Here is a 17,076-nt window from a genome sequence, read left to right on the forward strand (position 1 = left end):
CAGATGACAGGAAGTTTGGTGGTGTTGAAGATAGTGTGGGAGGTTGCCGGAGGTTACAACAAGACATTTTCAGTATGCAGAAGATGTTGGGGTAGGGTGGTAGAGGCAGATACATTAACAGAAGCTTAAATAAGCACATGGATGAAAGAAAAAATGGAGGGCCATGTAGGAGGGAAGTGTTGGATTGATCTTGTAGTAGGTTAAAAGGTAGACACAACATCATAGGCTGAAGGGCCTGAACTGTGTTGTACTGTTCTATGCTCAATGTTCATTGAGGGGTCACTGGAGGAAAGGGTGAGCCTAGGTCAGGTTCCTAGGTGTCGTCATCTCAGAGGATCTATCTAACTACCTAACATGTTGATGCAAGCACGAAGGCATGCCAGCAGCTATACTTCTTTAGGAGTACAGTATGTTGAAATTTGATATGTCACGATATGTCTCTCGATGTACAGTGGAGAGCAACCTGGTATGCATGCCCCAATGCACAGGATTGCACAAAGCTGCAGATTCAGTCAGCTCCAACATAGGAACAGTACTCACCACCAGTCATCATCATCATCCAGTCATACCCTCTTCTTGTTACTACCATCAGGGACGGAAGAGGTACAAGAGCCTGAAGACACACATTCAATGTTTTAAGTACAACTTCTTTCCCTCCACCATCAGATTTCTGAATGGTCCATGAACCCATGAATACTACCTTGTTATTGCTTTTTTTTCATAATTTATAGATTTTTGTCTTTGCTGCTGCGAAACAACACATTTTATGTCATATGTCAGTGGTAATACATCTGCTTCTGCTTCTCATTCATCATGAGCTACTAAATGCCTGCAGTTACTGGCACATTTAACTTTTTGCTCCATTCCTGGGCTCACCACCAAGTCCAGGGATGGTTTCCAATTTTCTCAAGCAGAAGGCTTTGATATGCTTCATATTTAGTCACTCAGCTTCAGGGCAGCAATAGCTGGCATCTCATGACCTCTTGGGTGGTCTGAGCCTATTGGTATTCCATCTGGTTACACATTATAACCAAACATACGAACAGCAGTGTTACCAATAATAGTCTGAATCATATCTACCTTTGGATAGTGGTTTGGTGATTAGCATATTCATAATTTCCTGACTTTTATTCTATAATGTGGAATATGGAAGACATACAATGTCACATGCTGGCACTTCTGACAGTTCGCTCTGTAGTTGTCCTTCAGTGGAAAGGCATATTAATTTTTTTACTTTTATTTCTCTTTACTTTGTATTTTAATTGGTTTAAACTACTTGGATGTAGTTTGGCTGCATTTATACAAGTGTCCTGTCCCCCGCTTTACGAATGTTCACTTTATGCCACTTCACTTTTACAGAAGACCTACATTAGTAACCTGTTTTCGCATTACAGATAGGATTTTCGCTTTTACGAAAATGTTTCCCATATAAATTAACGGTTCTTCGCTTTTGGCTTAAGAAAGGTTTCATAGGAACACTCTACCTTTGTAAAGGGGGGGGGGCACCTGTACTTTAATTTTTTGTGTATTTGTGTTTTTAAAAAAAATTTTAAGTGCATTCCAACAATTTTTAAATGAAAAGGCCCATGACAGCAGTGGACAAACAAGAGCCATAAAAGTGGTCTTAGAATCCACCACCCGAAGACTGGTCACTCTTTGTGCACCATTCCACTTCATAATGACATCAGGTTCTCAAGGTTGTGGATAGCTTTATGTCCATAACACATACTGAAAATGATTGGGACAATATATTAATTTCAACCTTGTTCCATCATTAGTTAAACCAGACCTTAAAGCCACTCAGATAATTTAGCTAGAAAATGAACTGCTCATATGTATAAAGCTCAGGGCCATTCCTTTGCTCTGTGCACAAGCTTTAGCATTCAGCCATTTTATCATTCTCCTTCCACGTGTCTTGGTTGTGACGCATTGCAGATAACATAATCTTAGTATCATTCTTTATTCATTTGATAATTAAGAGCTTTCCTGTAAGGTAGTCTTAAAAGGTTTAATAGTTTAGGGTTATTTTGTGAACATTAGGTACTCTTTGCCATAGTTCTGGGCTAGCTTTCTACAAGTCTACACATATACAGCTGCAGATTGTCCTACAGCCATTAATACATTAATTTATTTAAATTAGATATATTTAGGATTGATTGAAGTGTTTTGTATATGTAAACAGCTCAACGCCCCTCTGCTGGAGCTAATGAAGCTTTATCAAAGTACAATTTTTGTCATTGGGACTACATAGTATCCTTTAGACCATCTCTTTTACTAATCAACTTCCCAGCTCTTTACTTCACCCCATCCCCCTCTCCTGGCTTCACCCATCACCTGCTTGTACTTCTTCCTCCCCCTCCCCCAACAAAAGTGACACAATTGGTCCTCTGGAAGACCAGAATGGTCATCCATGTGTGGAGCCAAAACAGATGGGAGAGCTCTTACATGCATTCTTTTCATCTGTGTTTATTCGGGAAACAGATACAGGGCTATAGAAGTGAGGCAAAGCAGCATCAACTTCATGGACCCTGTAGAGATTACGGAAAATGAGGTGTTTGCTACCCTGAGGCAAATCAAAGTGGATAAATCCCCAGGGCCTGACAAGGTGTTCTCTTGAACCCTACGGGAGGCAAGTGCAGAAATTACCCGGGCACTAGCGGATATATTTAAAACATCCTTAGTGACAGGAGAAGTACCAGAGGATTGGAGGATAGCCAATGTTGTACCACTATTTTAAAAAATGCTGTAAACAGAAACCAGGAAATTATAGGCTGGTGAGTCTGACATTAGTTGTGGAAAAGTTATTGGAAGGTATTCAAAGGGACTGTATATATAAGTATTTGGATAGACATGGACTGATTAAGGATAGTTAGCATGGCTTCGTGCATGGTAGGTTATGTCTGACCAATCTTACACAGTTTTTTGAGGAAGTTACCAGGAAAGTGAATGAAGGTAAGGCAGTGGATAGTGACAATATGAACTTTAGTAAGGTGTTTGACATGGTCCCATTTGGGAGGCTGGTCAAGAAGGTTCAGTTGCTCGGCATTCAGGATGAGGTAGTAAATTGGATTAGACATTGGTTTGTGGGAGAAGCCAGAGAGCATTCACAGAGGCTTGCCTCTCTGATTAGAGGCTCATGATTTATGGTGTGCCGCAGGGATCGGTGCTGGGTCCTTTGTTGTTTGCCATCTGTATCAATGATCTGGATGATAGTGTGTTAACTGGATCAGCAAATTTGCGGATGACACCAAGACTGGACAGTGAGGAAGGCTACCATGGCTGCATCAGCTTGAAAAAAGGCAGACAAATGGCAGATGGAATTTAATGCAGGCAAGCGCAAGGTAAGGTGTTACACAGTGAATGGTAGGGCACACCACATGCAGATAGGATAGTAAAGAAAGCTTTAACACATTGGCCTTCATAAATCAAAGTATTGAGTATAGAAGATTGGATGTTATGTTGAAGTTGTACAAGACATTGGTGAGGCCTAATTTGGAGTATTGTGTGCAGTTTGGTCACCTAACTACAGGAAAGTTGTAAACAAGTTTGAAAGTGTACAGAGAAAATTTACAAGGATGTTTCTGGATTGGGAGGACCTAACCTATAAGGAAAAATTGAACAGGTTAGGACTGTATTCTTTAGATCGTAGAAGACTGAGAGGAGATTTGATAGAGGTATACCAAATTATGAGGAATATAGATAGGGTAAGTGCAAGCAGGTTTTTTCCACTGAGGTTGGGTGGGACTATAACTAGAAGTCATGGGTTAAGGGTCAAAGCTGAGAAACTTAAGGGGAACATGAGGGAAAACTTTACTCAGACAGTCGTGAGAGTGTGGAATGAGCTGTCATCACAAGTGGTGTATGCAAGCTCGATTTCAACATTAAGATAAGTTTGGATAGATACATGGATAGTAGGGATATGGAGTGCTGTGGTCCGGTGCAGGATGATGGGAGTCGGCAGTTTAGATGGTTTTGGCACGGAGTGGATGGTCCGAAGCAGATCTGCTGTACTTCTGTGACTCTATGGCCCACCTTCTTACTCTGACTTCTCCTCTTCCTTTCCAGTCCTGATGAAGGGTCTCAACCCAAAACATCGACAGTTTACTCTTTTCCATAGAAGCTGCCTGCCCTCTGATTGCCTCCAGCATTTTGGGTTTGTGTTGCTACAGCATCCTGCCAATAATTCTACACATTTTACATCACCAAACTCTGACAAGCCATGGAGCAGTGAATCAAAAATCAAAGCACATGTATGTTGCAAAGATAAATCTGTATTAGATTTGCATTCTGGTTAAAACAAATCCTTAACCTGCAAATGGCCAATTGTTTTTAGCTATTCAGGAATCAATCCACTCATGTACAAAGTTTAGAGAAATTATCTCAGGAAATCTAGGATGGGTATGAGGTACAGTTCAGGAATGACTGTGGAATTATTCACATCATGGTGTAGAAAGGTTGCAGTGCACTTCTGTTTTGTTATTCTGGTGCAGTCCCTTGAGAGTTTCACTCTTATAACAATGTTAGATTGTGGAGCTGCCGCTCACTGTTCAGTTTATAATTTTTTTTTAAACGCAGGCTGCTCTGACTATAAGCATTAAAACAGGAACAATTTGTTTGCACTTTAGTTTTCACTTTTAATTTGTATTTCTGGTGATTTAACGTATCCTCTGCAATAAAGGATTGTTGTAGTTTGGCTATTGAAATATTGATGTGGTGTAATGTAAAAAAAAGAACTCTGGAGCTATTTGCTACTGTCACTTATAAACCTAACAATCATTTCTGATTAACCAGTTTCAACTGTTAGCTTTATTGGTACCTGTTAAACAATGATGCAAAAGCTGTTGCAAGTCATTTTTGATGAGGACCTTTGTTGTCAAAGTTCACTTGAAGAATACGTCTTTTGAACTCAGTGCCAACAATGAAGAAGAAATGGATCTAGGTCAGTTTTCAGGTCAAGATTTACTGCTGCAAACCTGAGCCCTGAGGTTGTCCTGAAACTAGGCCACAAACAGGTGACATGGACCATCAGCAGCCTGCTGGATATGGCAGGCCAACAGCAATGAGTTTGGTCAGAGTGGTAGGTAGGAGGGCAGGGTTGTTGCGCATACTGATGTAATTTGGTAAGATCCAGTAATCCAAGTATCAAGTCATTTGGAATAAATGCATTAAGGCTAAACTGCAGAATATAATATCTTACAATCCAAGAATTAGCAGCTCTTGAAATGAAGAAAAAAACTCTCCTCTTAATTGGCCAATCGTCCTAACAGGGTATGCTAAGTATTTGACATTCTAAAATAGCTAATGTGATAGACCAAATAGAATTAGATCATACAACCCCTGTCTCTGTAAGAAAGTTTAATGGAATTGTTACCTAAATTAGGAAACCCCTCCAGTCACTGAAAAATCCTTAGAGCTCTGTTTCTGCAAAGGGATTTGGAAAAAAAAAACATTGAGCTCCTTCTATTAACATGATTGTTTGAATGAAAAAGAAATCAGATTATTGTTTTTTTTCAGATATTCAGGTGTAGGATGTTATACTCTGAAAATTAGCCTTATTGCATCCATGCTATGTACTTTTAAAGGAAGGTTCAGTTTCTAGTACAAAAAATGTATTTTGGTATTTTTAAGTATTAGGGATGTTACAGAGATAGAAAAAAATGTAGTAAATGACCATTTGCACCAGCCTTTGAAAACTATTTATCAATAGTTGATAATTTATTGAAGCCCTGCTTAAGAAGACAAAAAAAGTCCATAGCAAGTATAGGCAGAAAGGAACAAATGAGGCACTTAAGGAATGCGACAGAACACTTAAGAAGGAAATCAGAAGGATTAAAAAATGTGAGGGAGCATTCCAAAGGGCTTCTCCAGATAAAGGATAGCAAGGGACAAAATTAGTCCACTTGAACATCAGCATGCAAGGAGCCCAAGGAGAGGGGAGGAGATTTTAAATGGATTTTTTCCATCAGTATTTTCTCGGGAGACAGCCATAGAGTCTATAGAAATTGCAGGAGCTCAGAGGTATTTAAAACATCCTTGGCCACAGGCGAGATGCTGGAGGACTGAAGGAGAGCTAATGTTGTTCCATTGTTCAAGAAAGGCTCTAAGAATATGCCAGGAAATTACAGACCAGTGAACCATACATCACTATTGGGTAGATTATTGGAAGGTATTCTAAGGGACAGGATATATATGTATTTGCGTAGGCAACATGGTTTTGTGCGTGATAGGTCATGTCTAACCAATCTTAATAGAGATTTTAAGAGGTTACTAGGAAAGCTGATGAAGGAAAAGCAATGGGTATGGTCTACATGGATTTTAGCAAGGCCTTTGACAAAGACCCACATGTGAGGCTCGTCAAGAAGGTTAGGTCATTTGGCATTCAGGATGAAGTAATAAATTGGATTCAAAACTGGCTTAGTTGGAGAAACCAGAGAGTGGTAGCAGATGGGTACTTCTCAGACTGAAGGCCTGTGACTAGTGGTGTATCATGGGGATTGATGCTCGATCTGTTATTTATTATCTATATGAAAGATCTGGATGATAATGTGGTAAACCTGGATCTTCAGATTTGTGGATGACACCAAGATTGGGGGCATGGTGGACAGTGAGGTAAGCTATCGAAGCTTGCAATGAGATCTGGACCAGCTGAAAAAAATGGGCCCAAGATTGAAAGGTGGGATTTAATTCAGACAAGTGTGAGCTGTTGCACTGTAGGAGGACGAATCAGGGTAGGCCATACACCATGAATGATAGGGCATTGAGCAGGGTATTAAAACAAAATAATCTTGGATTACAGATCCATAATTCCCTGAAAGTGGTGTATAGATAGGGTCATAAGGATAGCTTTTAGCATATTGCACTCATAAATCAAAGTATTAAGTGCAGGAGTTGGGATATGTTAAAGTCATACAAGACATTGGTAAGGTCTAATCTGGAGGATTGTGTGCAACAGAAGTGGTAGATGTTGGTTCGATCGCAACACTTAAGAGCAGCTGGGATAGGTACATGGATAGGAAGGGTATGGGGGCTGTGGTCCAGGTTGGGTCAATGGAACAGGGCAGAATAACAAGTTGTCATGGACTAGATTGGTCAAAAGGTTCTCTTTCTGTGCTGTTGTGCTCTTTAACTTTAGTGTATTTTCTTAAACATTTTGCTGCTCTAGTTGCAAGTTTATGGTACTGATGAAGCATTCTTTTTAGAAGATACAATTGATCAGTTTTGCTTACACTGATAATAGAATTTGCAAAAGAAGAACAAGCTTATATTGGCAAGGGTTGATACCTGTAAAACAGTACAGTATATCACAATTTTGAATAGCTATTCCCATTCAATATGCATTTCAATTTGAAAGAATATTGTTCATACACAAGTTTGCTTCAGGCTGGGGAAGTTGACTCGTACAGAAACTAACAAAACCTTCAATAACAGAGTTATAAGCCCTTTGAATAAAAGGAAAGATAGCAATCTTAATGCCTTTATCCTACATTAAAAATTAGGCTATATAGGCCAAAGTGAAGCTTTCATACCCAAGTATGAAAGTCTTTGAAATTCTTAAGTATCTGATGTATATAAATCTCAATAATGGTTACATTGTGGAGGAATAAGTTCCTATTTTTTAAAACATATTTTCAGTTTTGGTAGTAACACTCAGCTTTTATTCTGGCAAGTTTATACTGTGTCTGTTGGTCAGTATAAATAATATAGTGTGCAAAATGAGAATGAGTTATCTCTATCCTTCTGAGAGTGATGGGACTTTCAGAGAGATTTCCATGTTTAATTGCTCATACATAGTTTTAGCTGGTGCTGAACAATTTCCATACAAATAGTTCAAAATCCATGTCATGTATTCAAATATAACACAACCTTATTTCAGAACTAATCACATTTCCTCTGGAGGTACAATTATGATCTTAAGCAGCAGAGGGAATAATAAAAGCTATTTTGGTTCATTTAAATCTATCAGAATGCTGGTGTTGCAGCAAAAGTCATGTTACCATGGTGTTTGTGCTCAAGTATCCACTAATATATAAAATGGCTCACAATTGTTAATGTGGCCCACTACAGTTAGAGTAATACTTCAATGTATGTAATTCAAAATGTTGCCTTAGCTGTTTCCTATTTAAATTCATATTGTGAATATAATGTTCATCTCAGTTCCCACAAACACACTGGAAGATCTCTAATAGCTCTAGTGCTCATGTTATGATGTGAAGACATTTCATTAACTGCCTTTCATACCAAGTGTTAAATGTGGCGACAGAATTTTTGCTGCATAATAAAATTTGAGGCAAGGGAAAAAAAATAGTTGTTTTGAGTTTTGACCTTTATCATGTTGCAGAAATGTAAATTTGTCCACAAGATTAAGTACATTTCCTGTGCACATGAATAGCTTTGAAACGTAGGAAGTTTGTCCCTTTTGATGTCCTGAGCTGCAATGTATTCTTAACAAAGGATGAGGTTAGATGAAAATAAGCAACTTCATCCGTAACCCTATAAGATGGCTTCATCTGCACAAGATGACTTTGTTAAATTCTTGAATGCAGACATTTGGAGTAGAGTGGAATAAACTTTTGCCCTGAGAATCTATTTATTTGCATTAGAAAAAGCACTGACTAACACAAAGCAGTGTTGTTTGCTGTAACGAGAATGGAGGAATTAAACAAAAACCTCCTTTCCGCAAGTTAGGTTGCCATCTTTAACATAAAACCTAACAGATTATATTTTGCAATTTCCTATGTCCAAATGCGGCTGCATATATCAATCTTATCCCAGGCATTGGAAGAATCTTTTCTCTCTAGTGCAAGATTTGGGTCTATTCCCATTCATTTGCTAAGGTTCCCAAAGAGGAGCCCAAAAAATTCTATTATGGTGTAATGTGTTGAGAGGATAGCTTTGTTAAGCAAACTGAAAAGATAAGTGTAGTAAAACAAAACACTGAAACTGTCTTAAGACGGACTCAGACTCTATTACAGTAAAGAATGTTTTAAATTAACATTAAGGGACAATTTACCAAATGAAAGAGAATCATGGAATTCAAGATTACATTTTTGTTGATACTTACAGTATAGTTGGCATACTCTTGTATAAGAATTATTATAAAATCTCTAATTTTAGTTTTGAATTTTGATAATTCAATGTAACAGTACAATTTGCACAAATGCTGTTATCACATGCCAAAGTACCAAAGAATCTTTCAGCTGTCAGTTCATGTGTAGCTTTATCCCAGTTTGTCATGCTGTGTGCTGGCTGAAATCTAATGAAAGGACAGGCTCATGAAATAGAAGCTATATTGTCAACTTGTTCCTGTGGGCCACACCACTAATCACTTCAAAGAAAATCAACAGCAAAAGGTGCTTGGCCGGGGGTTAATTAATTCTCCTGTTTCTGTTCCAAGAGGGCAGGCACAGAAAATGTTGGTGGTGGACAGATACAAATATTGATCAGATTCTCCCCATTGATTATAAAGTCTGGTTAATTAGTTCACCTCAGCAAGAATAATTATGCATGTTGTTAAGTATTGCTTTTTTCTTTACCTCACCATCTCTATCACAGATACGTTCAGATTTTTGGTTGTGATGGTACAACATCCTTTATTTTTACTGTGACTATGTCCATCTTAAGTTGAAAATTAGTTTAATCATTCTTTGCATTAAATGAGATCCTGCTGGTAAGGATTTAGTCACTATTCGAGTAATTTTGTGCTCTAAAGTTTACAAGAGGGATAAAGAGTTGCTGTAAAAATAATAGAATTACAGTCTGACGTGTCTAAACCAAAATATTGGATTTTCCTTTTGTACTTGTCTTTTTATTTAAATATTAAGGGAAAATTTTCACAGACAGAAATAGTTGTTCAAAAGAAATGCAAATACTGTGCATAATTTTCTCTATTTTTAGAATTGTTGGTAATTAACAGATTTCTAATGACAGGCTGAAATGTGTCACTCTTGGATATTTTTTAAAAACTGGACATAAGCCTTCATTTATGCTATGCAATACACAGATTGCATTCCTCTAAAAGAAATTTTAATTCAACTTCAATCAGTGACAGCTTTCCTGAATGAAACTGGTTATCATTTTTTTCAAAGACATTTAAATAACAATTAAAGTATATTAAGTGTACATTCTCAAAATGCTTACCTATATCAGAATTACAAAATGTAATTTGTGGATGAACTGGAAGACAGGTACATCCATCCACGAGCTCCTGTAGCCTCAAAGTCAGAATTAGTAGCAGTGAGAATAGCAAACCAGTCATCAGGGTGTTCATGTTCTCCTCGAGCACACGCACAAACTCGAGTCTTTCTGCTCAGCAGAGGTTGTAGACTATATGCAGGTTTAACCGTGTGAAGGAATGTTGCAGAAAACTTCTTTTGCCCGCAGCAAGAGTGACTGGAAGTGAAAAGCCCGCTCAGCATTAGCACCACCGAATAATCTTGCCTAAAATTCTCTGCCTGGGCTGCCTGATTTTCCACATTCAACACAGTCCATCCTCACATTTATAGTTCTGCCACTTCTTTCTAGCCCCGCCTACTCATGAAGGAAGTGGTCTGTCATTGTTTGAGATCCTAGAATGACAGCACATTGTTTGACTCCAGTCCCACACAGACCAGACATTTCAGGTGATTTAAAAATGAATATTGTGACTCAGTGTGATTACTATGGTAGTGATACTTCTTAATTCATAAATAGCTTCAAGTTATTCAAATTATTTAAATTACTTTTAAATTTAAGTGAAATTATTACCATGATTCATATACTTTTTCATAATACTTGTAAATAAATACTAAATAATTAAAATTATTTTATAATTATATTGGCTGTTTCTATTGGTGCAAATTAATTTGATGCTACATCTTTGAATATTAAATCTGCCATCCTATAGAATCACTGTGGAGGTTTTTTACTGTTTACTGGACAACTCTGTTTGCACCTTTAGCTAAGGCAGTAATCTACCTGCCACAATACTGAATTCTCTAATCAGGACTTAGTAATAAGTAATTATTATGAAAGATATCTTACTAAACAATTTATTTCTTTAACACTGTTGACAACATCATTATTAAAATCAGCAATCTGTTTAATCAAAAAAAAACTTACACCTGAAAAGGATTAGCTAACAGGACTGAGTTCAAGACACAATGGAATGATTTTCTGTTTTCAATTTCTCAAACTATTAGCCATACATTGAAGTGGAGCTAGCTTTATGAAGTAAAATACAAGGGTTAGATTATAGTTAAATTCTCTCATTAAGGGTGAAGTAGCCACATGGGGGAGTTATCAGCCAAGCTAAGTTCCAGAGGAATCTCTCCACTGACCTTGTTCAAAAACTACTATGATGCAGGCAGAATAATTTAACACTGCAGCAGAGGCTGTATCTGCTGCAATGTGATCTTGTAAGTATTGAGCTATATTTTTAATTTAAAATCAAAGATTTCTTAGCAGAGTAACAGGCCATTCTGCCCACAATGTTGTGCCAAACCAGCAAAGAAGCAGATCAAAAACACCCAAACTCTAATTCCTCCTACCTCCACCATATCCCTCCATCTTCCTTACATCCACGTGCCTATCCCAAACGTCTCTCAATAGTTTTTCATGTATTTGCCTCTGCCACCATATCAGGCAGGGCATTCCAGGCATCCATGGCACTGAGTAAAGAAACTTACCCCTCACATCCCTCTTGAACCTATCTCCCCTCTCATCTTCAATACATGCCCTCTGGTATTAGACATTTCAACCCTGGGAAACAGATACTCTCTATCCATTTTATCTAAGCTTCTCATTATCTTGCAAACCTCTATTAGATCTTCCTTCCATCTCTGATGCTCCAGAGAAAACAACCCAAGTTTACCCACTTGGGTAAAGTGACAGCACATGCCTTCTAAACCAGGCAGGTTCCTGGTTAAACTCTTCTGCAACCTCTCCAAAGCTTCAACATGCTTCCTTTAATGGGGCGACCAGAACTGTATGCAATTCTCCAAATGTAGCTGAACCAGAGTTTTATTTCAGTTTGTTGCAGCAAACACATTTATCACATGCCTACTAAAATCCAAAAATACTTGGTTCAGGAAAAAAAATCTAAGGCGATGATATGGTCTGAAAGTATCTTCAATCTCTTTTAAGAACACAAATTAGAAAATTCCAAAATACTTTGACTACAATACTATACTTCTCATTGCTAAATTAAATCGATCATTTCAGCTGAATATTGCTAACTATGAAGTTCTATTACTGCTTTCAACTTTTTATTTAAACTGGGATATTTGACAAAGCTGGAAACTTCTGATCCCCACAAAGATACTTCCCCTTTTGATAAAGACAGACAATATATCTGCACTATGTTGTACCTGTTTTTGATTATAACTGTATTAGTTTATTTCGCCACTATCCCATAGAAACATTATTTTTTTAAAATTGAATGTTGCCTAGCACACTGCTGCTGCCTGCACTATGTGTTATTACACAGAAGAGAGGTTAAAAGTTTAAGTGCTAATCACAATATGTTTTAAAACGTGGTTCAAGCATTATCTACAGAATGCAAACCTGAGAGTAAGTAAATCTGGTTCCACAACAAGACACAAACCAGGCGCCTCAGCTTTTTTGTCCAACTGTGGCAATGATCATCAAGTACGGTAACAACTGGGTCTTAAATGTCAACACTGCTATTTTATACTTAAAGCATAAAGTGATAGAGATTTATAGCCTACCAATTAATCCCCAGTCAATTGTACTAAGGGTTAGAGTATTCTTCCAGAATTAATTCCAGAGATTCAAGATTCAAGTATGTACATTATCAAAGACTGTATAAATTATACAACCTTGAGATCTACTTGCTCAATGGTAGCCAAAAAGCAAGAAACCCAAAGGAACCCAATTAAAGAAAAAAAAGAATAAAAATAAAATCAAAAGACCAACACCTGATGCACAATAGAAGGAGAAAAAGTACAAGTCATGCAAACAATTGAAGCAAACAACAACATTCCAAAAATGAGGACTCAGCTCCAAATCCCAAAGCGGCCTGGCGTAGGCCCAAAGCCTCGCTTTATATCAAAGAATACAGAATTGCAGAATGATTTAAGAACAGGAAAGAGGCCATCTCCCCACCAAACAAGGGAAACAGGCCTGTGACATCTCACATTATCACATCCAACAGGGTCTTGTGATCACAAGAGAAATGTCCAAGATAGTCATTCACGGTTACATTGCGCACTGCTTTCTCACACCAACTCCGATGTCTTCAAGTGGCCGGCAACAGCATGGTCTGCATCGAGATCAACTCTCCTGGACTTTCTCTGGCCTGTCTACCGGCTTCTCCTTCTCCCAGCTGACCACCAGCTTTTTCTCCTCCCAGCCAACCGCTGGGATATATTAATCTGCTTTGCTTTGGCACAAAGTCTTCTACGTTGTTCAGTCAGAGGACACTCCATCCAGATCTGGCCCTACACATGTTCTTATGAAATGGAATCCTCTTCTCTATCACCATGCTTCTGCTAAATTTGGCATTAATTTCATTTAAATTCAGGCTTTTGACACCTCTGTGATGGGAATGAGCAAGTGAGTGAGTGAGTGTGCATGTGTCTGTCTGTCTTCTGGCCATCTCTATTGCCTTTCTGAGCTTATTTGCACTTCTGTTTCCACTGTACCAGAGCTGCACAGCAGAACTGATTACTTATGATAAAAAAATCTTCATAGCCTTGACATGATGTGTCTTTATCAATCCAATGTGCTGTTAAGTGCCATTTCCAAGTATAGATGTGACATTGCTTGATTCTTTCATTATCTTCAGAGGGCATCTCCCACTTGACTTCAGTGTAATGGTACTGCAGTATTATTGTGACATGTACTGAAATACAGTGAAAAGCTTGTCTTGTATACTGTTAGTACAGATCAAATCATCACACAGTGCATTGAGATAGAAGAGCATAAAACAATAATAACAGAGAATAAAATGTAACGGCTACAGATAAAGTACAGTGCAGGAATCTAATTCAGTCTCTTTTCTTATAGGATTCCTCTTGTCTGCTCCCTCCACTTTTGATATCATGTTTGTGGAATGTTTGTAGTGAAATAATTCTGTGGTCTGTATTGTGAAAATCTTTTCCATCTATAGGTCATATATTATTTTTAGGGGCTCATATTACATTAGGACGGATAATTCCCCGGGGCCTGACGGAGTATTTCCCAGGCTGCCCCACAAGGCAAGGGAAGAGATTGCTGAGCCTCTGGCTAGGATCTTTATGTCCTCGTTGTCCACGGGAATGGTGCTGGAGGATTGGAGGGAGGTGAATGTTGTCCCCTTGTTCAAAAAAGGTAGTAGGGATAGTCCAGGTAATTATAGACCAGTGAGCCTTATGTCTGTGGCGGGAAAGCTGTTGGAAAAGATTCTTAGAGATAGGATCTATGGGCATTTAGGGAATCATGGTATGATCAGGGACAGACAGCATGGCTTTGTGAAGGGTAGATCATGTATAACAAGCCTGATAGAGTTCTTAGAGGCATATAGATGAGGGTAGTCCAGTGGATGTGATCTACATGGGTTTTAGTAAGGCATTTGACAAGGTTCCACATGGTAGGCTTATTCAGAAAGTCAGAAGGCATGGGATCCAGGGATGTTTGGCCAGGTGGATTCAGAATTGGCTTGCCTGCAGAAAGCAGAGGGTCATGGTGGAGGGAGTACATTTGGATTGGAGGATTGTGACTAGTGGTGTCCCAAAAGGATCAGTTCTGGGACCTCTACTTTTTGTGATTTTTATTAACAACTTGGATGTGGGGGTAGGTTGGTTTGGCAAGTTTGAAAATGACACAAAGGTTGGTGGTGTTGTAGATAGTGTAGAGGATTGTCGAAGATTGCAGAGAGACATTGATAGGATGCAGAAGTGGGCTGAGAAGTGGCAGATGGAGTTCAACCTGGAGAAGTGTGAGGTGGTACACTTTGGAAGGACAAACTCAAAGGCAGAGTACAAATGGCAGGATACTTGGTAGTATGGAGGAGCAGAGGGATCTGGGGGTACATGTCCACAGATCCCTTAAAGTTGCCTCACAGGTAGACAGAGTAGTTAAGAAAGCTTATGGGGTGTTAGCTTTCATAAGTCGAGGGATAGAGTTTAAGAGTCACGAGGTAATGATGCAGCTCTATAAAACACTGGTTAAGCCGCACTTGAAGTACTGTGTCCATTTCTGGTCGCCTCACTATAGGAAAGACGTGGAAGCATTGGAAAGGGTACAGAGGAGATTTACCAGGATGCTGCCTGGTTTAGAGAGTATGGATTATGATCAGAGAATAAGGGAGCTAGGGCTTTACTCTTTGGAGAGGAGGAGGATGAGAGGAGACATGATAGAGGTATACAAGATATTAAGAGTATGATAGAGTGGACAGCCAGTGCCTCTTCTCCAGGGCACCACTGCTCAATACAAGAGGACATGGCTTTAAGGTAAGGGGAGGGAAGTTCAAGAGGGATATTAGAGGAAGGTTTTTTACTCAGAGAGTGGTTGGGGCATAGAACGCACTGCCTGAGTCAGTGGTGGAGGCAGATACACCAGTGAAATTTAAGAGACTACTAGATAGGTATATGGAGGAATTTAAGGTGGGAGGGGTTATATGGGAGGCAGGGTTTAAGGGTCGGCACAACATTGTGGGCCGAAGGGACTGTAATATGCTGTACTGTTCTATGTTTCCATCCACAATACTTGCAACATCTAAGTCGCCTTGGCTATACATTGCTTAGACTGCCTCCCGCCTGTACTTTATGGTGGGTACTTTCTGCTGTTGGCCAGCCAACAGTCTCACCACAGAGATTTGAACAAAAATATGTCAGTTCAACATTGAGGGAAGTAAGAAGACCTTGGTACACAGCAGGAAGATTTTAAAAAATTTCTATGCCATATTTGAGGAAGAGCTGTTCAACTAGGAACAGTATTCCAGACAATATTTTCCACAAATCAACAAAATGATCATGGTCATATTTGTATTTATAGGAGGTTTCTATGTGCAAATTGACTGGAGCATTTTGCCACATTACAAGAAATTACACTGTAAAACTACCTCATTGGTAAATTGTAAACACAAGAGATTCTTTAGATGTTTGAAATGTTGAATAACACACAGAAAATGCTAGAGAAACTCTCAGGTCAGGCAGCAACTGTGGAGGGAAATGAATGATGTTTCAGGTAAAGACCCTTCATTTTTTGGACCATTTTCCTCCATCAACGCTGCTTGACCTGCTGCATTCCTCCAGTATTTTGCATACTTTCCACATAGATCAATTCACTACATTGGTACCTTGAGGGAGGACAAGGTAAAACAATAACAGCCAAAATAAAGTGTTACAGTGCAGTTTGACAGTAAGATGCAAGGTCACAATGTGGTAGGACAAGAGTCTATCTTACTGTACTAGGGAAACATTCACTAATCTTATAACATCAGGGTAGAAGCTGCCATGAGACTAGTGGACATACTTTCAGGCTTGTCTGCCCTTCTGCCCATGATTTTGAAGTGCTTTGGGACAACCTGCCATTTTGAGATGAGATATCAAAGCAAATCTTTCTTTTACATTCATTTTGTAATTATTATTCCTCTCCAGCACCTTGTTCATTCTTGATCCAGACACCTTGATCTCTCATAACAAGTTATTTCCCATGGTACTTACTGTTCTTACTTGAGTTTGTACAAGTGAAAATAATCTTAACTCACAACCTTTGCACATAAATTGTGTTTGACTTCTGGATTTAAATACAAAATATATTGACCCTTAACTTTCAGAGAAATTACTTGCAAATAAAATTCACTTCAATCATTGTGTATTTATTTTGTTAAAGATCATTTATTATTGTAGATAAATGTCTTCCCAATAAGTTAGTAACTGGATAAAAATAATACAATAACAAATTACTCATTAATACAACCTCTGACTAATAAATTAGGTACTGGAAAATTAATTTGGTTGAACAAGGTCATCTTGGTTTTTAACTACTCTATCAATTTCATATGATATTGACTCTAACTCCACAAAAACATCTACAAACTCTCAAAGAAATTACCTCCTAATATATAATTAAATGCCATTCTTTCCAATTCAATAA

The 17,076-nt window shown here is 38.5% G+C and overlaps 2 protein-coding genes across 10 annotated transcripts in view; one reads left to right on the plus strand and one right to left on the minus strand.

The window, feature by feature from the left end:
* syn2b (synapsin IIb) overlaps positions 1–17,076 on the plus strand; it is a 365,015-nt gene that overhangs the window by 293,481 nt on the left and 54,458 nt on the right. The window lies entirely within an intron of this gene.
* LOC140741761 (metalloproteinase inhibitor 3-like) overlaps positions 1–17,076 on the minus strand; it is a 125,122-nt gene that overhangs the window by 24,214 nt on the left and 83,832 nt on the right. For 4 of the 9 annotated variants that reach the window (XM_073072118.1, XM_073072117.1, XM_073072120.1 and 1 more), the window contains one exon: positions 10,138–10,389. The exons of 2 other annotated variants lie outside the window; for them this stretch is intronic. In XM_073072118.1, coding sequence (XP_072928219.1) covers positions 10,138–10,267 — 130 coding nt within the window. In that variant the 5' untranslated portion in view covers positions 10,268–10,389. Of the gene's footprint in view, positions 1–540; positions 614–10,137; positions 10,501–17,076 lie in introns of those variants that run through there. 3 more of the 9 variants (XM_073072121.1, XM_073072119.1, XM_073072125.1) reach the window with 3 other exon arrangements.

Source organism: Hemitrygon akajei, chromosome 19 (genome assembly GCF_048418815.1).
Source record: "Hemitrygon akajei chromosome 19, sHemAka1.3, whole genome shotgun sequence".
Lineage (NCBI taxonomy): Eukaryota > Metazoa > Chordata > Chondrichthyes > Myliobatiformes > Dasyatidae > Hemitrygon > Hemitrygon akajei.